Genomic DNA, 23,918 nt, shown 5'->3' on the forward strand with positions numbered 1-23,918 from the left:
GTCTAGGTCTAGGAGTCGGTCAAGAGATAACCTTGCTTGAAATTTGCCTTATTCTTTTTCTTTTCTTGTCTTTATACTTGAGGACAAGTATGGTTTAAGTGTGAGCAGTTTGATAAGGCTAATTTCATGCATCGGTAATGTGCGAAAAATGTTATAATTTGCTGGGTCTAACACGTTTCCTAAGCCAGGTGTGTGAAGAAAATCGCTAGATCAAGGAAGTACTGAAGGAGATGGTCTAGCGAAGGAAAGGAACGAAGTGAGCAGGATTTACAAGGAAAATTGGCGTGACAGAGGAGTCTACAGCTGAGGGCAACAAAGTCTTATCTATACCTCGCTGGGCCCACTCAAACGCCTATATATATAGAAGAGCATGCAACGCAAAAGGGAGATAGTTTTTTTTCACTCTTCTTAGCTCACACACTTTACACACACTTGGGAATGGATCTGGGGTGGTCGTGATCGGAAGGGTACTTTCTAGAAAATCTCGTGTTTGGCAACACCGTCCGAGTGAGGGCGAAGATACAATTACCTTTAATTTCAGTTGTTTTGCTTGTTTTCACCGTCGAACTTCACTTTTGGGAGTCGACCTTGATGTTGATGATGCTTAATTGTTTTACCGTTCGTGGATCTGCGTTTAGCGGTTAAATTTCAAGTCATTTTGCATAGATCTCTCTGCTGTTAGCTTATTTCTTCAATTGTTATGTCGATCTCTGTTTATTTTGATGTTGAGGTGTTTGATGTGGAATTTGGTGACAGATCTGTGGTTGTTTGAGTATTCGGAGTTCTTTTTTTTAAAAATCTGACGTGATGGAGAGTTTCTGCTGTTTGGAGTTCATGTCGGACGCTTGGATCCGGAGTGGATTTAGCGTCTGAGGTTGGATTCGACGTGTGGAAAGATAGTAGTTCGATAGATCTTGTTTTTTTTCTTCTTGGTTTCTATTTTACTTCGTCTAGGGTATGCAGATCTGTTAAGTTCTTCGTTTATTATGCATAAATTTGATTTCAAGTCAGTAGCTCTGTTTTTATTTTGCTCATGCTGCTTTTCTTAAGAAGTTTTACGCAATTTTGGTTGTAGAAGACGATGTCATCAGTCGGTACGAGAGTTAGTTATTCTGCCAACTTTTCAGTTCGTACTTTGAGACATGGTCCCCACAGTAGGTTATCTGGTGGACTTGCTGGATCTAGGGAACCTGTTATTTCCTATTTGAACACGCGTAGACCAGAGAACCTTTCAACACATAATCGCAAACAACCACAAAACAATTTATGTATCTCGCAACTGCCAAAACCAAAATAAGTACGCCTCTAGGGAGGTCATACAAATTCGGATTCCAACATTTTCCCGGTCACAATACCGACGAATAGTCCAGAGACCATTAAGGTGGCATGGTCGCCAAATATTGCCTAAGCTTTTACCATAAATATTTACATCTAGGAATTTAATTTTTGTTTTGATTCTAGGAAAGGAGTTACGCCACTAACAAAATTCCACTAAGAAAGCCCGAATATAAAAGTTCAAAATGTGGGCTACCTCACAACCCATACTTAGCCTGACTAACGACACCAAATTATGTTACCTAAACCTCGTATCAGCTTTTGAATCCAACGATATAGTACATAAATATAACCCTAAATCGTCCAAGTCCCATGCCACTAATTTTGGATTTTTTGTCAACAACTGGTGGGCTTTTCTCTATAGAAATTACTCCCTCCGTCCGCGAACAGGAGTCCCGTTTTTCCATTTTAGTCCGTCCACGAATAGGAGTTTCGGTTCACTTTTACCATAAATGGTAATAGGGTTCCACCTTCACCTACTCATTCCACTCACATTTCATTTAAAACTAATATATACAAGTGAGACCCCTATTCCACTAACTTTTTTCCACCCACTTTTCTTAACATTTCTTAAAACTCGTGCCATCAAGAAATGAGACTCCTAATTACGGACAGATGGAGTATATATTTGTACTGTTAGCTGAACTAAATTTCATGAACTTTTACTAAATTAATTATAAAAAAAATCTTTAAATGACAGAAGCGACAACTCCAAAATAATACTCCCTCCGTCCCGCTTAAGATGATACGTTTTCCTTTTTAGTTTGTCCCAACTAAGATGACACATTTCTTTTTTTGGTAACTTTCTCTCTCCAATTAATACACTCAACCACTTTTTTCCACTCCTATTAAATATTCATCTTTCTTTATCTTTCTACTTTAATACTTACACCCACCTTCTCTCTCTCCAATTAAACACTTTAACCAATAACTCCTAAAACCCCGTGCCGGCTAAGTAATGTGTCATCTTAGCCGGGACGGAGGGAGTACTATTCATTTCCTCTTTTCAGAAATGCCACATGTATATAGTAATACCTTTTTGCGTTCTCCGTGATTTCAATATTTTAATAGTAATATTTTGGCTTCCTTTCAAATTGGTACTATTAAATTTTCAATTCTTGAACACACAGATATGAAAAACACATTCGATTTATAAGGATTAAGTTATGAAAAAATTGATAAACGTTAGTTCAGAAAGTGATACTCAATTAATTTTGAAGTGAATGTTGACGGAGATAAACCTTCATTTGACAATAAGTCTATGCAACCAAATTTTGTACAATTAAAAATTAATTTATTTGAGAAAAAAAGTAATTTATTAAGTACAAAATAATTAAAAAGTATATACATATATATTAATAGGGAACGTGCATAATGCCTTCAGTTAATATAAATAAATCTGTAAAAGAATTTCAAACCAACTCAAATACCTTCAATCTAATTGTTTACTAATTCAAAGGTGACACTGATTACTACCCTTATTACAAATAAGATGTGTTGATATGACCCCATAAAACAAATGATTAAGAAATGACAAAAATGTTCAACAAACCACCCAGAAAAGATGGATTAAAGCAATATATTTGAAAGGGATTTACAATTGGAACAGAGACGCAAGAAACCTCTGCAAATCCTACTCTTTTAATTTGCAACTGAACAAAGGTGCAATAATTAGACTTGTATCATTAGTTTTGCTGCTCCTCTCTCTCCTCTTCTCTATAGAACTAGGAACCTAGCTAGCTAGTCCTCCAAAAAAAAATATATAAATAAATTCTTCTCAAGTGGCCCCCACTCCAAGAAAATCAATGAATCTCATTTGCAATTCCCCACAAGCAGAGAGAGAGAGATTGTTGGCTACTGATTCAGATGCAGAATCTTGAGAATTTGAAGAGGTTTGATTGAGGTCTGCAAAGGAAAGATGAAATCTTAGAAGATGGAGTAATTTAGTAGTAGTAGTTTATTAGTAGTGGAAAAAGTAATGCAGAAAGAAACATACGATTTGGAATGTGTTGAAGGGGTTTAAGAGAGGAGAGATGTGAATTAGGGATTTGTAGATTGATTTGGTCCACCCTGTGTTTGTGTTTCCTGGCCATGATGACATGCCAATGGTTCTTCACTGCGTTGTCTGTTCTGCCTGGAAATAACCTGGCAATCATGGCCCATTTGTTGCCATAAACTGTGTGTGCTTCCATCAACCTCTCTTCTTCCTCCTTGCTGAATGCCCCTCGGTTTATTCGAGGATCCAACTGGTTGAACCATCTCAATCTGCAGCTTTTTCCTATCCATTTACGGAGTATAATTTAATTTAATTTAATTTAATTTAATAATCTGAAATTGATTTTTTACCTGATCTAGCCTCCAGTTTGTGAGCGATGAGATTCCAGTTTTGGGGGCCGAATTGGGCGACCAACTCTTTGAGCCTTGCATCTTCGTGTGGCCTCCAATGCCCTCTCTTTCTACTACCGCCGCAACTGTTTATTGGATTCATTTTAGAGAAACACACACAGGGAGAGAGTCAGAGAGGTTATATAGAAGATGAAAGGCCAGTATCATCTATACCTAAAAATTAAAAACACAACCCCTTCTCTCACTCTCTCTATATATATATATACATGCAAATCGAGAACCGCTCGTGTGGGTGGTGACTGGTAAATGGTAATAGTGGGAAACCCCATTCAACACACACTGTTGGACTCGGGGTTTGTAACTGCTCTTTTTTCCAAGTTTTTTTTATTAATTTCTATCTCGATCTCGGTTTTGGAGAAGAAAAAACCGAATCTGTTTGTCGCTTTTTATAAAAGATTTCTTCTTTCCAAATTCCAAATTTGTTTTAGCTTTTTAAGCACATCATGTAAAAAATCGCCTTCGGTTTCAAAATACATGGAGTACTATAAATTCATAAGAATGTAAGCCATCAGCGCACTTGAAGAAATATTATTATAGTTTTAAGGTAACATTAGAATTTACTAGAAATCGCATTTAGTAGAATTAACTTATCAGTAATATCTTGTATTCTTTCCATTCTATAAAAATATAAATATTTAGAATGTCAGGAGAATTAATGCATAATTATAGAGAAGTAGAGAAATAATTATAGGGAAGTAGAAAGAAAAAAATAATTATTTTATTATTCGTTGAAAGTGAAATCCTTATAAAAAAATATTTATAGAATATCACAAAATTTACTTATTTTTATAGGACGAATGTGACTAATCTCACTTTCTTTAAGCAAACTTTTTAGCGAAATGTGTGCACAATCTCATACTTTACTCCAACCAAAGGTTTAAATTTTTAAGTTACTGTCCTGCACACTATTTAAAAGTTATTTTCTCCGTATTATTAGAAGTGTTAATTTTTTAGTACTAATATTTTAGAAAATGATACTTGCTAAATTAATTTAAAAATTAATAAATAGTAGTACAAAAAAATAAAGAAGAAATGTGAATTTTTTAAGTATGACGCCAAAAAAAAAGAATATAAGTCCGTTTTGATGGAAATGATGGAAAATATTTAAAAAGATAAATCATTTTGATTCACGTTTTAAAATACAAATGATTAATTATGAAATTAAATTCTTATTAGCTTATTTAAACAAACTTGGGAACGTTAAAGTTGAATTGACAAAAATAAAACATGGAGGCAATCATCAAGCTAGTAGCGATGCGTTCTATTTTAATTGAGTCATTTTTTTATTTTGGGAATGTTCAATATAATTGAATCATTACTCTTTTTGCAAAAGTATCCCCTCTCTTATTTTAATCTCTTTTTTTATTTTATTTTCTTTTAAATTATTCGTCATTCACTTAACATATTATTCTTAATCTTCGTACCGAAAAAAAGTGTCTCAATTAACAAGGAAAAATAGAAGTATATAAGTTAGAGAGATATAACGAATAGAGATGGAGTGAAAAGAGGAATTTATTTCATTTTAGAGCATCCGCAATGGTCGGCTAGCGACCGGCTAGCCGATTCTTCGCGCTGGCCGGTCGGCTAGCCGAACCATTGTAGGCGGCGAGCGGTATACCGGCCAGCCGATCGGCCAGCGCCGATTTTTGTATTTTTTTTTTTTTTTACAAACCTATATAAACACGATTTTCGTTTCATTTTCATTTGCACCACTTGTTTTAACGAGTTTTCTCTCTCTCTAACTTTCTGTACAAGAGCATCATCGCGCGATGAGTAACGCGGGTGGTAGTGGTGGGGATGTTGAGGAGTACGAACGGAGGATGAACGAGGCTATGAATGCCTACATGAACCGCGAGATGGAGCGGTACATGCGTAGGGTGGAACAGCAGGCGATACCTCGCCCTCCACGAGTTGTCCACCGCGAGCAGTGATTGATCGGGATCATGTAGCTGCACATCAGCGGCTGTACGACGACTACTTTTCGGAGAACCCGCGGTTTCCCGCCAACATGTTGCCAGGGCGTCGGTCCAACCCGTCTCATTTGTGGCCAACGACAACCTGCATGATATGGGCTACTACTTGGCGGATGGGATATACCCTCGGTGGCCGGTCTTTGTGAAGACGATCAGACCAACAAGTGATGAAAAGAAGGCCTACTTTGCGGAACGACAGAGTCGGCGCGCAAGGACGTGGAGCGCGCATTTGGTGTGCTCCAGTCTCGATGGGCGGCAATTAAGGGTCCAACGCGTTTGTGGGATGTCGGATGCGTTTCCCAGATAATGTACGCCTGCATTATCCTCGCACAACATGATCGTCGAAGACGAAGGCGTACAACTGACTAGTTGGGTCAATGACGATGAAGCCGGTCCAAGCCACGGAACGGCCACCCCTAGTGTACGACGTGGGATACCTCTCGAAGCCGGCCGCCTCAAGGAATTTGCCAACATGCGCCAAGTGGATGCTCATATTCAACTCCAAAAGGATATACTTGAAGAGTTGTGGGCACGGAGGATTGCACGGCGATAGTTTTTTTCTTTATTATGTACCTTTTTAAATGTTATTTTTTTTTATCTATGTACCTTTTTTAAATGCAATTAATGAATTTTCCCGTATATGTCTCGTAAATTTAATTCCGTAATTTAATCGTAATTTTAATTCCGTAAATATAGTATATTTTGAATTATTTTTATTGCGGCTGGCCTATGGCTGGCCTAAATCTGATGTGGTAGGTGGATTTTTTAGTGTTGCTGACGTGGCAGGGGAGAGAATGGCTAGCCTATTGCTGGCCTATGTACCATTGCGGATGCTCTTAGAGATGGATTGCATTGAAGTAGGTAGTAAGTGTCGGTGAAAGTTGAGGTGTGGTGGTCCTGATGTGATGGAGACGTGGAATGACATTTACAGAGTGACATAACGTGGTGTGCCATCAAAAATCTAAATTTAAACAAAGTAGCAAACGGCAAACCCTAGTAATAGTAGATCCATGGACTAAATATCATGGGATTGAACCAGATAATAAATATTTAAAATACTAATTGAATATAATTATTTATACAAATATAGTATATTTTAATTTAAATAATTTATATTTATAACTCTAAAAACAAATATTCACTTCATCACATAAAAATAGACAGTTTTACTAGTTTGTCCTATAAAATAGATACTTCTATCTTTTGTAATTATTTTTCTCTTTTTTTAGGTGAATTTTATTTTCCACTAATAATAATATGTACAATCACTATTTATCTTTACATCTCTTTTATTTTACTAATTATATTAAAAAAATTTGTGTCATCACAAAATAATCTCTTTTATTTTGCTAATTATATTAAAAAATTTGTGTCATCACAAAATGTGTTATTATTATGGGACTAAGATAGTACTCCCTCCGTCCCGCTTAAAATGACACGTTTTATTCTATAATCATTAAATTATGTGTTTATTTTAAATTAAGTTGATTTTTAGATATAAAAAAATACTAACATTAATTGAAATTTTAGATTTGAATATACATTTAATGAACTTTCGAGTACGAATTAAAAAGAAAAGTTTCTAGCCCATTCTACAATATATTTCAAGATATTAATCTTTTAATCTTAGAAAAATTAAGCGGTCACGCCTCTTTCTTGACGCCACTTACTGTAATTCATTTATTTCTATTAGGGAAAGGAAAAACAATAATGACAGTTATCTCTTTGGAAAAAAATCGAAAAGCCCTCTTCTGAGTTAACTTTAACTCCATCTTTTCATGCTCAACTACCGCCTCCCCTACCACGATGCCGCTGCCGTCGCCCTTGTCCTCTCTCACTTCCTTCCTTTCTCTCTGCTCAATCTGCGTAGTGTATTGCCCCCATACCCAACCAGCGACTGGCCGAATAGAGAATGTCACTATTAAAAAAAACTATATAACATAATAGTTTTTATGTCTTAATTCAGTCATTAAAAATTTAATAGTCAACGTAATATAATATCATTGCACACCAAAATATAGAAGCATATTCACATACTTTCTTTTACAAACATAGCAAAAGTTATACTCCATAAGTTTTACGCCTAACATGTCATGACTACAAAAGATATAATCCATAACAAAAGATGGTTATCGATGATCAAATAAGAATTTGGTGCTGACGAAGAAGCAAAAGAAATATCCACAACGATCTTCAATCATCTCACCTGGTAGTACATCTAATATTTTAGCCAAAGCTCTATCACAATAAAATAAAATAAAATAAATAGCTCAAATGAATCTTTTTACTAATATTATCCATGCCCTCGTATCAAACCGACTCGATCACAAAAGATCTATTATACAAAGTATATTAATTTCTAAGGCATCACAACGACAATATCAAGATTTTTCAATCATAGTATAGCTACATGGCATAGACAATCCACCAACCTCCATCTATCGTATCATGGCCAATAGCCCCTGATAGAGTATAACACTCTATCTAGGCAGTGTGGCACATCCCAACATTCAAGCCAGTAGCCCCTGATAAAGCATGTCGATGTATCTAGGCAGTGTGACACATATCATCATAGCCAATAGCCCTGATAGAGTCTAACTCTACCTAGGCAACGTGGTGCATCACATATCATAACAGTCAATAGCTCCTAATGGAGTATAATACTCCACCTAGGCAACGTGGCAAAATCCAAATCATCATGGCTAATAGCCCCTGATAGAGTAGATAACTCTACCTAGGCAACGTGGCGAAACCAAAATCATTATAGGCAGAAGCAATAACCAAGCGCATGACTTAGAAACTTATAACCAAGTACCTCTAATTCCTTAAATTTTCTTATTTCAATATATACATTTCATATCTCATATTAAATCACTTTCAATATATACATTTCATATCTCATATTAAATCACAATTCTACCGCATATCAAATCACATAATCACATAGTCAAATAAAGAGCTTAAGAGGATTATTGTCCCCCTAATGTTGAACATGTTACCTCGAATGAGCTTAATAAAACTCGATGATTACCAGCTCCGTTCTTTGTTGTTATCCAACTGACTCGGGCCGACTGCTCCTTCACCTTTTTATCACAAATATTATAATAATCAATCCCAACCACACGTACATTAATTAAAATAGATTTTTTTTCAAAAATAAAATTGAAGACTAAATTTTTCTTGAACTTCTACCTAGATCCAAAATACCAATTCTCCAGTTTAACTTTATGAGAACCCATTCTGGGAATATTGTATATGTGTAGTTATCTTGAGTATGGATGTTATAGAAGTAAACTAATTGAATCCCAATTGTATACGCTTTTGCTAAAAATAAAGATATGATGGATATGTATATGTGCGTGCATTACACATGCATTTTGATAAATATAGTATTCACATATATGCATTCTAGTTACACCATGACATGTATTTTATCATTTAATATGTGTATGGATGTGTCTCTGAGTATGTAGATAAATAACTCATTCCACTCACATATCATTTAAAACTAATATATACCAGTGAGACTCCTATTTCACTAACTTTCTTCCACCCACTTTTCTTAACATTTCTTAAAATCCGCGCCATTTAGAAATGAGAATCATGGACGGAGGGAGTAATAATTACCGAGAACTCATCTTTCAGTAAGCAGTCAAGAAAGACTTATCTGTTGGTAATTGCACTGCGGAATAAGAATAAATCAGAATTTGATCTATTTAGCAAATTATTTAGACTAAATATATTTGCGCATTTATCACATGTATCATGCATAAAACTTGAATTAAATCATGCTTTTGATTAATTGAAACCTAAAACATGCTTTCTACGGAGGAGAACAAATTACCTTGATGATTCTACATAGAATCGCAGATAGCTTGCTACTTCTACTAGATCATGGATCTTCTGACTATTTCCCAAACTATATTAAGATATCAATGAGTTGATCTTATCAAAATATATAGGACTTGAATAAAGAAGAGGCATGAATCTCACATAGAGTGGGAAGAGAGAATGCATATCGCCTAGGAGAGAGAAGGGGACGAAAATTTTGTGTTCTCACTCAATTGTGTCTCCTTTATTCTCTCCTATTTAAATTTAGTTACGTATTGGGCTCAATCAAGGATCTGTGGAGGTTTAGATGCAGGCCACACCTATTTGGGTTTAACTAATTAAATTGAACCATAATTTAATTAAAGCCCAAATAGAATATTATTATCAGCCACTACAGTAACAATATTGACTTACCTATCCAAATATGAAATTTTAAGTAATTCGGGTGTCCTCTTTTAATGAATTATTTACCGCGCTTAAGATATAAAAGTCTATTAGTTAATTAATGTCTGTCATTTACTTAATTAATGTATATCTTATTTACTCCAAGAGTAGACTTAGCAAGAAATGCTTACTCCCTCCGTCCCAGATAATTTGTCTCATTTTTCTATTTCGATATGTCCCACATAATTTGTCTCATTTCACTTCTTACATTTTTGGTAGTGGACCTCATATTCCACTAACTCATTCCTACTAACATTTTATTATAAAACTAATACATAAAAGTAGGACCCACATTCCACTAACTTTTTCAACTCATTTTTCCATTACATTTCTTATAACTCGTGTAACGCCCCGCTTTTTCGAACCCTAATTTTTGGGTTATAAATTTTTTTGCATTAAGTGCCTTTAGTGCTATGGTATTATTGATGAGTGAATTAATTGCATGATTGCTTTGTGACCTAGTTGCGTTGTGGAATTGAGATTTATTTGAATAGTCAAATATATGACGTGGCGTTGAAAAGTCAAAGATTTGGAAAATATGACGTGGCCGTGGAATGGTCAAAGTCGTTGGAAAATGTGAAGTGGAGGTGAAATTCGAATATGTGAATATTTTGATGTGGGGTGAAATAATATTGTGGTGAATTATTTTTCCTAAGGGATGAGTGAGAATTAAATAGGAGCATTATTTATTTATTTGGAAATTTCGACCCATATCATTATTGGAGAAGAAATCCTATTTCCTTGGATTTAATTATTTACTTGGGATAATTATCCGAGTTAAATCCAAAGTCCGATTATTCCTAATTTATTTCACAAATTTTCGGCCCCCATGATTGTGTCAAGGAGATTTTCGAAAATCTCCTATTATTGGGAGAAGGGATTATTTTATTATATTATTTGATCCCTTGTTTATTCTCTTCCATAAATAAATTCAAATATCCTAGCATATCTTACCATATCTAAGAAGATCTTGCCATATCTTCTTTTAAATAATATTGAAATTAAATCCCTTGTGGGAGGAGCCAAAATCACGCCACTTCCTATATTGTTTGGGAGGATTTATTATTTTTATTCTGTTCCGTGATATTTTATTCTACTTCGTAAAATATCCAAATAAAATCATAGGCTAACTAAATAGCCTAGAATTTGAAAATCCCCTTATTTTCTCAACCATTTTAACGCCAATCTCTCCCATATCTCTACCAAATCTTTGATTTATTTAATTAAAGATATTATATCCTGCACTCTATAAATAAGAGAGAGATCCTAACCCTAAAAATCAAAATACACGCCCCCTCTCTCTTGAAGAAAAACGCCTCCCACTCCTTCCACTACTTCCTCAACTTGTTTTCTATTTTATTCAAGATCTCTTCATTCTTTACTAAGAATTGAAGTTGAAATTCAAGAATTTGTTGAAGAATCAAGGCTATTACTTTGTTTCTACCGTTCGTTCTATTGAAAAAGGTATTTTCTATATTAATCTTTCTTCCTCTACCGATTAATCGGTGTTCTTGAGTTCACATGCATTTAGATTGAGTGAAGGGGAGATCAATTGATGAATTTGGGATGAATAGGTGTGTGTGTGAAACCGTGTGTGTGTGTATGTGCATGCCTCGGTATGCGTGTTGTGTGTGTGTGCGTGTGTTGTGTGAAAAACACTCATGCGTGACACGATTTGATGATAAATCAAGAGTTGTTGTGCGAATAAAAGTGATATGATAATCGTATATTGATTTTGAACCGTGATATTAAAACGAATTCATGGCAAAAGGGAAATGTGGGAACATGCATGATTTTTGAATCAATGTTCGAAACTGATTTGTGATACGCCTAATTTAAAGGTGATAATTCGCGCTCTCAGCGTGATAAATAAGGAGAAGAGAATACTTTCGAGCTAAGCCGACGAGGTGAGCTTTTCTTTTAAAATAAGGACATGGTCCTAAATCTTTATTGATGAGAATGAGATCTGTATTATCACGCCTTGATTTGTTTTGTCGTGCCTATCCCTCGTGGCTATGCCACTATTGATTAATCGAATTCGGATCCTCGTAGAGCCGCAAACTCTACTTGGGTTAGTGTACACCAATGTTAGACCGAGTGCTGGCGTACGGGTCGGCCGGTCTAGTGACCTGGATTGCGGCCGCATTCCTTGTCATGTAGAATGAGGATATGGTAAACGTCGATGTGAAAAATTGTTGCGCGACCGTGATATTTGATAAAGAATATATTTTGGTGCCTCGGGTCTTTCTAAAGATAAAACCCCGATGGACACTTGAAAATGGCATGATAATTACTATTGTTTATAAATCTGCTTTCGGCATAAGTCCACTGAGTATGTTTATAGTACTCAGCCCTGCATGTGTTTTTCCCTATGTGTAGGTTGAGTAGTGATGAGCGGTTGGCGGTGTTGAGCGGGATAATTGAATAAAATGATTGTTATGGTACTTCGTGTGTAGTTGTGTCTTCATACATGGCTTCACCTTCTCTTGGTTGCTTCCGCTGAAAAATATGAAACTTTCTATAGTTCTTTGAAGTTCGAATTATTTTATTTCGTTGGGATATTGAGACATGATACAGTTGGGGTTATTTTTGAAACCTTGTCATTTTGGGAATGTTAATTGTGATAGCCCTTTTTCATTGAATCTCATTACTAAGGCATTATTTCTTCTCTTATTGATAGTTGCTCATTAAATACTTAGGGAAAATTCCTTTAAATGAAACCCTAGCCTATGATCTTGTTGCATTTAAGTCCGCCTAGTTAACGATCGCCGCATCTAATATACCCTAAATGGGCGGGTCGTTACAACTCGTGCCCGGTCAAAGTGAGAGTAATTATCCGGGACGGATGGAGTATTTATTTCTCTCTCCGTCCCATAAAAATATGGACATTTGGGATTGCACTGGAATTAATGCACAATTGGTAAAGTATGAGAGAGATAGAAAGAAAAAGTAATTATAGTCTTGTTAGTGGAGAATGAGACCCACCTTATTAGAGAGAAGGAAGTTACCAAAAATAGAAGGGGATATTTTTATGGGACATCCCAAAATGGAAAATGTCCTTATTTTTAGAGGACGAATGGAGTATTCATGGAATAAAATTTCAATTACCTAGGTTCCGAATAATAAAAGTTTATTTCAAGTTTCTCTTTGAGGATATTATCAAACCAGACTCACTGAGACGCGATTCAACATAATAGCGATTCTAGCACTGCTAGGATATTAATTATCATTACTCAAGATACCAGGATTCTTGGGTTGCGAAAAACCCGCACCATTTGATAAATCAAAGCAATGCATAATTAATAACGTATGCTCAAAGCTAAATATATTGATTAAGATTAGTTTATCAAGATCACGTCTTTCAGTAAATAGCAAAAAGATTTGTGTCACTATGAGCTGTGTTCGTGTTATACCACACCAATATCATTTTATTTCGTTAAGACTTGGAAATATACGGACTAACATGCAACTTTCTCAATAGGTAGTCAAGGCCTGTCTAGGTAGTGAAATATTGTTTTCCTTTGTTTAGAGCTGACTGAGATACCTTAAAGTGAACGACGCCCACAATCGTTCTACTAAACCAAAGACTTCGACTTGTTTTGTTTCTTATACTCCCTTCGTCCTATAGTAAATGTCACACTTGGGAGATGACACGAGATTTTAGGAGATGTTATTTTGTGTGTTGAGTGGTGAGAGAAAATATAATTTTATAATTGATGTGAGCGGGAACTTTTTCCAAAGTGTGACATCTATTACGGGACGTAGGGAGTACATTTAAATATGCAAAACAACTATTAAATGTAAAATAAAACATCTTTATGATAAAATAATCTATTTTATTCTTCGAAAAATAAAATTAGAGTTTTTACAATATCCAATCACTCAAAAGGTGATATAGAGTACACAAAACTCTAACATTATCTTACTAATAAATCGATTTAGTGCTATATAACACCAGTGTCGTTAATCTCTTTGGGTAAGAAAATTTTCGTATTGAAACTACAATCTTTACCGATTGGTAGCTAAAGTCTATCTAGATTGTGAAATGTCGTTTGACTTCTTCAAGGTACCGACTGAGTAATTTACTTTGACGACTTGCTCCACTATCCATTCTACAATGCAAAACACTTGTGAGATGTATGCTCTGACAATGCTTGTAAAACATATCTTAAATGAAATGAGCAAGCACAACACGAAGTAAATGATAAAATTATTTCTTTTCATCTTTTCATAACAGGTAAAAGTGAATTCGAAGTTTATCGTATTCATACGCTTTTCCAGTATACCAACTCAAATGGATAGTTGTCCGACTAGATCAAGAATATCTACGTACTTCTCCACTTCTCCCTTGGAATCGTGGTGTTCCTCGGATTCAAAACCCTCATCACAACGCCATTATAGAGTCACCAGAGTGTTTAGGGATATTTGAAAAATAATGTGCCGAGTCCCATGAATAATGATCTTAAGTGATGAGATAATGGTATGAGTAGGGATGACCTTAAATCGCAATATATACTCCCTCCGTCCCATAAAAATATGTACACTTTCCATTTTCGTCCGTCCCACAAAAATATGTGTATTCCATTTTTGGAAAATATATCAATTTAATAATGTAGGTCTCACTATCCAGTAACACTACTTTAACTACCATTCTCCTTATCTCTCTTACTTTACGATACCATTCTCATTCTCTCTCTTACTTTGCCAATTTTGTCTTATTTCTTGTGTCATATTCATTTTTCATATTTTTATGGGACGACGGAAGTATTAAAACGTGAAATATATAGGATTGAAGAGAAGGAGTCTTGAAAGTTCAGGTACCTGTTTGCAATTATTGGCTACTATTAGTCTCGCGTATCAAACGTAAATCATCAGTTCCCCTTCTTCTGACTCGGATTCACTGAAAATGTTGGGCTTTGAAGACTGTGGCAAGCTGCTCCGGCTGCTCAGCGCCGGCGAAAACAAGACCGTCGAAGAGATCGTGGCGGAATTCAACTCCAAATTCCCTCGCTCTCTGCATTTTTATGCCTGCTCCGCCCTCGACTTCCTCACTACTGACCCCAAGGTTAGGGTTTTCTTAGCTCTCTCTTTGATTTTTGTTCCAATTCTTTCGTTGCTACTGTTCTATGTTAATTTAACATTGATTGAATTGATTATAGTATTTATTTGGCCGCTTGATTTCTAAAATTCGCTATACGCTGAAATAATTCGTGGAATTGGATCAGCATTTGGAGTTCTTATTTGCGGATAGGATTAAGTTTTTCTGACTAGTTTGCAAGTTAGAACTGATCCAATGGAAATCGTAGTTTTTCAGCAAGCCACGGAGTGGGCGAATTCTGAGTGAATTAAGCCTCTCGTCTTTTTTTATTTGTGTATGAACTATAATTTTTAAGCCTTTTGCTTATGAGTGGCACATATATGTGTTTTATGATTAAAACATTTAAGTGGCATGTAAGCTAAAGTTTCAAGTCGTATTGCTGCAGGAGAAATTTCTAAATCCAAGTCAGCGGTTAATTGCGTTTGCAATCATTCATCAAGCATATTCATCACAGCAGCCTTCCTCAAACCCTTTCATTTCCAAGCTTGTTAGTGTAAGTTTAGCATGTTAGTTTGCATAAATCTTTCAGGTTTTGTTTTTACATAATGATAATCTGTGGAAATGATTATTTTTTATCATTACTCACTTTCAGTAATTGTGTAGAGGAGTCTAATGCTTAATAAACATATTCCACAGGACAATATTATTTTCACTGCTAGATGAGACTTTTCTTCTCACAATTTTCAGAGGACCATTTCTCGTAGTCCTTCTACATTTGTGAAAGTTTGATCTTTGCAGCTTATAAACTCTCAGTATTCAATACTTTGATCACATAAATAGTGTTCCGAGTGCATTTAATGTTTAATTTCTGTTCAAAGTTAACTTTCCCACAGCGTAATGTTACGTCAATTTTTAGCAAACCTTTACAGTTTTACCTTATTTTACTAAATTAATACTATTATTTGTTTGACGATGAAGTTCTGTTTTAAGAACCAGTTATAGTTTTGCTTAACTGTGTTATCAATTTTCAGGCAGCATGTGATGACGTAGCTGAAAAGTATGAAAGGGCATTTGTTCTTCTTTTATTGAGCTCAACCAGTGTGAATGGCAGAGAGGTTCTTCAATCATTTCTCTTTCTGTAGTTCCAACTTCCAACTTTGTCATGCTTGTCAGTTTTGCCATTTTTATCTTTGTTTAGATGTTTCCCACTTAATGAGAAAGTCATGCTATACTTACAACGGAAAAAGGCCGCTTCCGAGGAAATTAACATGCATTTTAGAATATTTATTTTACTTGCAGAAGTTGTTTGCTTATCCACTTTCTATAATTGATTATCTTCTGTGCAGTTTCTCAAGCAATCTGCCGCAGATTACATAAGTAACTTTGATCTTTCATCACATGTAAGTGTAGATGGATTTGACATTCTGGTTTACGCAAATAAATATTGCTTGTAGCCAGGTCTTTTGCAACCTATGCTTAGAAAATTTAGTTTTTATAAGCTTTTTTTTAACTCTTTCTTTACCACATCCTTTATACATTTCCTTTGAATTTTCCAGTCCTTTCCACAACGTGAGCAGTTGCAGCAACAATGTTGTGTCAAAGTTCAGACAGAGCCATGTAAAAGCTTGTTAAAGGACAACACTGTGAAAAATATAGTGCCTGATCCTGATGTGCCCCTTGGATGTGATAGTAATTCATCTGAGTATGACTTTTACTAGTGACTTCATGTGACTTTACAGTGATATTCATCACAAGAGCGCAGTTTCCTCACATAATTGTTTTCAGTTGATTGTTTTTCTTTGTCTTGGTATTGAAATTCACATTTCAGGTTTGACGCAGAGCCTGGAGTCACATCTAAAATCGGATCTGGGAGTAGAGAAGAAACTGTAGTTGGGTTGATGTCTTCTCTTTCACTGGATGGATTAGGTCCACAATGGATCAGACCGCTCCCTCCAAGGCTTCCAGTAATGGATGGTGAGGTAATGTGTAAGCAGTAACTATTAGCTGATGAGACACTCTATAACAAACGTATGAAATATGTATGCTTCTAAAAAATATCTTCTGGTCTCGAGCAGCTATTGTGGCTGAACCCTGATATGAACCATGAGCTTTTATGGGATTATGGGATGTGTGCTGATACTAGTAGAGCAGTTGCTGTAAGAGATTTAATTTCAAAAGCTTTGAAGGGGCCGCTTGTTCCTGTGCAACAAGAGGTACTATGATTTTAAAGGCTATGTATTTCATCTTGGATGTCAAATTGAACGTTTTGAAAAAATGTAGCTCCTAACGTTGAGCATGGCTGTATGTGTCTCATAGTTTTGTTCATGATTTACTGAAGGCCATTAAACTTAAAGGTGCTAGATGGTAGTTATTCTTTTTTGTCACAGAAATATGTTAGCAAGTGTTCACTTTGTCATGCAGAAGTGTCACAAAACATTGTTCTTTCTTCGTTTCAAATGTAAATTTACTGGTTTATCCTTTACTTGACCCCTTTAATTTGGTAAAGGAAGTTGCGAATACCTTTGAGTTGTTTAAATGTTCCTAATATATGTTTTTTTCTTTAGCAAGTGCTGGTGGAGTTAGCAAATGACCCGAAGCTTGTATATCATTGTGGACTAACACCCAAAAAGCTCCCAGTATGTCATTTAAGGGTGTTATTTCCAAGTGAAAACATGGTTCCTGCCTTATAATTGTATTGCAACACTTTCTCCAGGACCTAGTGGAAAATAATCCCATGATTGCTGTTGAAGTGCTGATTAAGTTGGTGAATTCATCCGAAATTAAGGAGTATGATATTGCTCATTGCTTTTGGCTTTTGACTGATAGAGAGTTGAGTATTATTTTGGCGTACAGTGCTTACAACTTTCTTTGCAAATTCTCTTTCCCTACTGTTCAGATATTTTACAGTTCTTGTAAATATGGAGATGAGTCTTCATTCCATGGAAGTTGTAAATAGGCTGACCACTACAATTGAACTTCCTACGATGTTCTTACACACTTATATTTCCAACTGTATAAGTGCTTGTCAGGGTATCAAGGTTCGTAGTTCATATCTCTTACTATTCCGTGTATTCTCTTTTCTTGAAATATAGTTGACTGTTTACATCCTTATTTCCGGGATCCCTAACTATTATTAGCAACTCATTTATCTTGCAGGACCGGTATATGCAGAATAGACTTGTGAGACTGGTTTGCGTTTTTCTGCAAAGTTTAATCCGAAACAAAATAATCAATGGTCAGCATTTTGTAAATTTTCACAAAAAATTTAGATGATTACATAAATAATGCGTTGTGTGTATTTGCAGTGAATGACATCTTCCTCGAAGTGCAATCGTTCTGCATCGAGTTCTCGAGGATCCGAGAAGCAGCAGGCTTATTTAGGCTTCTTAAGACCTTGGATTAGTTGTCGTATAGTGGCATTCTGGAAGTGTTAATGGCACTTAAATTTAGCGTAGCTGCTAGCATTTTCTTTCATTTCTTTCTTGTTTTGCATTAGACTTTTGCTTTTACAAAATCACTTTCAATTTCTCGATTTCAAGCAGTTGCTATATGAACATTGGAAATCGTAACGGACTCTTATTTCATTAATAGCTATTGATAAACATCTATTTGCCACAAAAGCATTTATTTAGAAAGTAAAAACACACACACCAAGTATAGATAAAATGTACTAAACCACAGTTGTTCTGGTTTCTTCAATTCAATCAACCTCTTCAATCTTCGGGCTGGCACCACCGTTGCCGTAGCTGTTGCTGGAGCTCGCACCCGGCATGGCGCTGCCAGCATCGCCGCCGCCCTGATACATCCTAGAAGTAATGGGGTTGCACAAACTCTCCAACTCCTTCAATTTATCCTCCAATTCATCCACCTCCGTCAGCTGATTCCTCTCCAGCCACTCCACCGCCTCGTCGATCGCCTTCTCGATCTTCTCCTTGTCTGGGCCGCCAAGCTTCCCTGCCACCTTTTCATCCTTGATCGTAGTCCTCATGCTGTACGCGTAATTCTCAAGCGCGTTCTTGGCATCCACGCGCTTCTTCACTGCCTCGTCCTCTGCCCTATACTTGTCCGCCTCTGCCACCATCCGCTCAATCTCCTCCTTGCTCAGCCGCCCCTTGTCGTTGGTGATGGTGACGTTGTTCTTCACCCCAGTCGTCTTGTCCTCCGCGGACACGTTCAGTATCCCGTTCGCGTCAATGTCGAAGCACACATTCACCTGCGGCACTCCCCTCGGTGCCGGAGGAATTCCGGTGAGCTCGAACTTCCCGAGCAGGTTGTTGTCCTTGTCATCGGCCGCTCGCCCTCGTAGACCTGGATCAGCACCCCGGTCTGGTTGTCTGAGTAGGTCGAGAATATCTGCTCCTCTGGTCCCCCTCGCCGCTGAGTATTGCCGCCTGCACGGCCGCACCGTACGCCACGGCCTCGTCCGGGCTGATGCTCTTGCAGAGCTCCTTCCCGTTGAAGAAATCCTGAAGCAGCTGCTGCACCTTCGGAATCCTCGTCGACCCGCCGACTAAAACGACGTCGTGGATCAGGGCTTTGTCGATCTTAGCATCGATCAAGCATTTCTCCACCGGCTCCATACACTTTTGAAACAAATCCATGTTCAATTCCTCACCTCGCACAGAGTAATCGTGGTGTAGAAATCAATCCCTTCAAACCACGTGTTGAAAAGTAAAATGCGGAAAATAAAATTGAAGAACTCTTGAAGACTACATTGTCATTGATTTGAATTGTTATTTGAGATACATTCTACATAGGTATTTATAGGACTCTAGATATAAATATACCTAGAAACTATAATTGGAACTCTAGATTATAAATGGTATTCTCTTCCCAATAGGTTGAGACTTCACACATTCTCTTCCCAACATAAATTGGGACCCTCTCAAGTTATATTTCCAACACTCCCCCTCAAGTTAAGTATCGAGTTTTTTCGACACTTAACTTGCACGATCTTCATTTTGATAAATAGTTTATACTCGTATTCAGGAGTCCTTCCCTTTTCATTGAAAGTTTAGACTCGTTTCAAGGAGTTTCTTTTTTCTTCATTGGAAGTTTAGGCTCTTATCAAGGAGCTCTTCATTATTGAAAGTTTAGATTCATTTCAAGGAGCTTCTTTAATTTTCCGTTGACAATTTTAACTCTTGTCATAGAGCTCTTCAATTTTTTTTTGGTTGGCAATTTTAACTTGTGCCAAGGAGCCAATCTAGACAATTTTTACTCATGTCCGGGAGTCATCTTAGACAGTTTTAGCTTGTATCCAGGAGCCAATGTTCATTCTTTTTTTTTCTCTGACTGACAGTTTTGACTCGTGTCGAGGAGCTCATTCTGACAGTTTTGACTCGTGTCGAGGAGTGCACTCGTCTTTGGACTGAATTTAATTGGCAGCCCAAAACTTCATTTTTGGAAGGCTATACTTGGCCCATTCCGCTCAAACACAATGAGCCCATATTCTTTTTCATTTTTTAAAAAACTTTCCGAGCCCACTAGCCCAATGTTGAGACCTCTCCAGTCAACCCTTCACTTTGGTTTCTCCTCTTGCCTTCATCATGGCGGCTACCTTCGAAGAGTCGCAGCCGCCTTTGTAGGCTTGTTGGTGCCTAACCAACAACAGCTCTTCACAGCCTTCTTGCTTTTTTAAGGATCTCTGGGCGTGGCGGTTCCATCTCGGGCTTCTTTATCCAGGCGGGTATCTGTAAGGCTAGCTCTTGATCGTTCCTTCTCGATGACTGCTTATTCTGCTGCATCTGCCTATGCCGGCCCTTAGGCCTGCAGCTTTCTCGACTGCATATGCTCGATTTTTGCCTCACCCTTCTCCGCGGCGCATATTCTACGGGCTGCTTTGCTGACTCTCTTCTCAGCATTCTTCCATGCGCCCTTACGCCTATCCCTCGCCATTCACTCGCCTTCTCCAGATGTCACATGACAACTTCACTGTTGCGGCTTTCTCGCCCTCTCAACGTTTTTAGTGCGCCCTTTCCTAGCCGCTACCTTCTTCTCCGGTAAATCAGTCGTGGCTTCTCCGGCATTGTGTTTCCCGTGTATCCGGAATTCTCACTATTCCGGGCAGCCTCTTCTTGGCTACTAGATCGGTTGCTCGTCATCCCTTCACGAATTGCATCACCAATAGCCGGCGTTGAGACTTCTGTGGTAACCCTTTCACTTTGGTTTCTCCTATCTCAGCCATCACGGCGGCTTTGCCTTCGATTTGCTGCCGTTGCCACGTTCAACTGTTCTCGAATCCAATTCAATTGCGGCATTTCGTCGGACACGTGGGGAGTTGAACTCAGGAATGGCTTTGTCCCCTCCAATTTTCCATAACCCTTCAATTGATTCCCCCTTATACAATAAAGCTTGAAACTTTGAGCAGTGTTAGAAATGTGATTCGTCTTAGATCTGCCAATTTCCCTTCCTTCAACACACAACTCCTGCTTCTCTTCTTATTCTTCGGTGCATCCAGAAAGAGCTTTCTGGGCAGAGCTTTCGATGAGTTGCGCCATCGAAGGGGTACACTTCCGAGTAGATCACCGAGTTTATGGCGGCCATCCACTCAACATCTCCATCTTCCTCCCGACTGCTGCTGTAGCTACTCCGATCGCCGCCACAACCCATACTGAGGCTGTGCGGAAACACTATCTCTCTCCCCCTCGCTGCGCAGATGTTGGTTGCCCTGCCTTCGTCCTCAGCGATTCTCTCCTTGATTAGGAGATGAATGGTTTGGCGGTGGCTGATATCCCCTTGGCCAAACACTTCATACATTAGCCTCTCATGGCTGCCCCCTCTTTGGCAGTAGCCCCTCCTCTCTTGGCGGGTTTCTGCTCGTTCCTCCTACTCCGGTCATCTCTGCCTTCTTCTCCAACATAAATTTAGAGAGGGTTGTTCGGTCGGATACTTTCTCTCCCCCTAGGCACTCCTCATCTGTTTTCCTCTCCTCTATTTTGACAGCGGTTGGGGTCGCAGCCTGTCTCCTCTGTTTTCTCGGCCTTCGTCTTGAAGGCCTCTCTTCTTCTCTCCATCAGCTCATTTATTGGCGATGAGATTTCTTTGGAAACACCACACTTCATGGCTTCATGGTTCTGTCCAGCTGTCATTGCCATCGCCTTTGCCTACCACCGGCGCCGTGCTGGCTTCGCCCAACCTCCTTACTGCCAGCGCCAATCCCAGACTCACACTATCATTGCCGTCGTGACGCTGTTCCGTCGGGTCTTGCTATACCATCACTTTGTTAGTGAAGAACAACATCTTCTGCTGTAGCTGCTAACTGCAGGGTAGAGTTTCAGCCTCTTGCTAACTGCACGACTTCCTTTTTTTTTTTTTTTGCTATAGAGACAGATTGATCTATGCGAGGGATCGAACCTGCTCTGATACCATGTTGAAAAGTAAAATGCGAAAAATAAAATTGAAGAACTCTTGAAGACTACATTGTGATTGATTTGAATTGTTATTTGAGATACATTCTACATAGGTATTTACAGGATTCTAGATATAAATATACCTAGGAACACTCATTGGAACTCTAGATTATAAATGGTATTCTCTTCCCAATAAGTTGGGACTTCACACATTCTCTTCCCAACATAAATTGGGACACCTCAAGTTATATTTCCAACACAACGCATCAATCTCAATTGTAGTCTGCGCAGTGGTGGACAGCATGCGCTTGGCTCGCTCGCACGCCGTCCTCAGCCGCCTCAACGCACGCGCATTCCCGCCAATATCCTTCTTATGCTTCCTTTTGAACTCCGCCGCGAAGTGATTCACCATCCGGTTGTCAAAATCCTCCCCTCCCAAATGCGTATCGCCGGCGATCGCCTTGACTTCGATAATCCCTTCCTCAATCGACAAAATCGACACATCGAACCTGCCGCCACGGAGGTCAAAAATCAGCACATTCTTCTCCCCTGTTCTCGACGCCTTCTTATCCAGGCCGTAAGCAATCGCGGCCGCAGTCGGCTCGTTGATGATCCTCATTACGTTGAGGCCGGCGATGGCGCCGGCGTCCTTGGTGGCCTGGCGCTGGGAGTCGTTGAGTAGGCCGGGACAGTGACGACGGCATCGTTCACGGCCTGGCCTAAAAAGGCCTCGGCGATTTCTCGAGATCTCCTCGGGGGAGAATTGCTTCTCCTCGCCCTTGTAGCGGACGAGGATGAGGGGCGAGCTTGAAGAGCCTGAGCTTGAGGTCGGACTGGACGGAGAAGCGGCGGCCGATGAGGCGCTTGGCGTCGAAGACGGTGTTGTGAGGGTTCATGGCGACTTGGTTCTTGGCGGCGTCGCCGATGAGGCGCTCACGTAGGAAGAGGTGGTGCGGTTGCCCTGGTCGTTGGGGATGATCTCGACGCGGTCGTGATGCCACACGCCTATGCAGCTGTAGGTGGTGCCGCGGTCGATGCCGATCGCCTTGCCTTGTGTTTTTGCCATTGATGAATTGACGATGATGATTTTTCAAATAGAGTAAAGAGTGTGTGTGGGATTTGGCTTGGGAATGGATATTTGATTGCTTTCTGAATTGTGTTGATGGTTATTGTTTATTAGAGGGGTGTATGCGTGTCTATATATATGTATGTATATGTATAGGTGATAGGTGGAGAGGAGGGTTCGAGGAGGAAGTAGAAAGATGAAGAATAGACTTCTGGAGAAGGCGGTAAAATAACTGAACATTCATTTGGGCCCACATATTATAAACTATGGGCTTAAGACTAAATAGGCTTCTTACTTTCTTACACAGCTCATATTATTGCTCTCATTGAAAATCTATTGCATTTATAAGTTAAAAAATGGTTTCTGGACTATAGATTTATCTCACCCATAGTTCCTGAATTTTAAAAATATTGCCAGACATCTCCGGACTAAGAGTTTATCTTGAAAATGGTTTTATTTCACTGTTTTCGGTC

General features: G+C 38.3%; 2 protein-coding genes, 1 long non-coding RNA gene and 1 pseudogene across 4 annotated transcripts; 1 reads left to right on the forward strand and 3 right to left on the reverse strand.

Annotated features, from left to right (window-relative positions):
- Positions 1–2,877: 2,877 nt before the first annotated feature.
- On the reverse strand, positions 2,878–3,965 carry LOC125197234 (transcription factor CSA-like). Its single transcript, XM_048095952.1, has 3 exons — positions 3,682–3,965; positions 3,332–3,613; positions 2,878–3,240 (listed from the first exon to the last, which is right to left on the reverse strand). Exons 1-3 carry the CDS (start codon positions 3,821–3,823, stop codon positions 3,113–3,115), a joined length of 552 nt encoding a protein of 183 aa, XP_047951909.1. The 5' UTR covers positions 3,824–3,965; the 3' UTR covers positions 2,878–3,112.
- A 3,355-nt stretch (positions 3,966–7,320) lies between these two features.
- LOC125191746 lies at positions 7,321–8,983 on the reverse strand. Its single transcript, XR_007171231.1, has 3 exons — positions 8,907–8,983; positions 8,714–8,797; positions 7,321–7,611 (listed from the first exon to the last, which is right to left on the reverse strand). It is a non-coding gene; the product is annotated as an uncharacterized LOC125191746 (long non-coding RNA).
- A 5,869-nt stretch (positions 8,984–14,852) lies between these two features.
- On the forward strand, positions 14,853–18,615 carry LOC125192121 (CCR4-NOT transcription complex subunit 11-like). 2 transcript variants are annotated; one of them, XM_048089582.1, is made up of 12 exons: positions 14,853–15,054; positions 15,473–15,580; positions 16,059–16,142; positions 16,374–16,427; positions 16,584–16,729; positions 16,856–17,006; positions 17,103–17,240; positions 17,592–17,663; positions 17,741–17,814; positions 17,924–18,065; positions 18,184–18,262; positions 18,333–18,615. In XM_048089582.1, exons 1-12 carry the CDS (start codon positions 14,896–14,898, stop codon positions 18,428–18,430), a joined length of 1,305 nt encoding a protein of 434 aa, XP_047945539.1. In that variant the 5' UTR covers positions 14,853–14,895; the 3' UTR covers positions 18,431–18,615. The 2 variants fall into 2 exon arrangements, with proteins under 2 accessions (XP_047945539.1, XP_047945540.1); XM_048089583.1 differs by lacking the exon at positions 16,374–16,427.
- Positions 18,616–18,727: 112 nt separating this feature from the next.
- Positions 18,728–23,580, reverse strand: LOC125193366 (annotated as a pseudogene).
- Positions 23,581–23,918: the final 338 nt, after the last annotated feature.

Source organism: Salvia hispanica, chromosome 6 (genome assembly GCF_023119035.1).
Source record: "Salvia hispanica cultivar TCC Black 2014 chromosome 6, UniMelb_Shisp_WGS_1.0, whole genome shotgun sequence".
Classification (NCBI taxonomy): Eukaryota; Viridiplantae; Streptophyta; class Magnoliopsida; order Lamiales; family Lamiaceae; genus Salvia; species Salvia hispanica.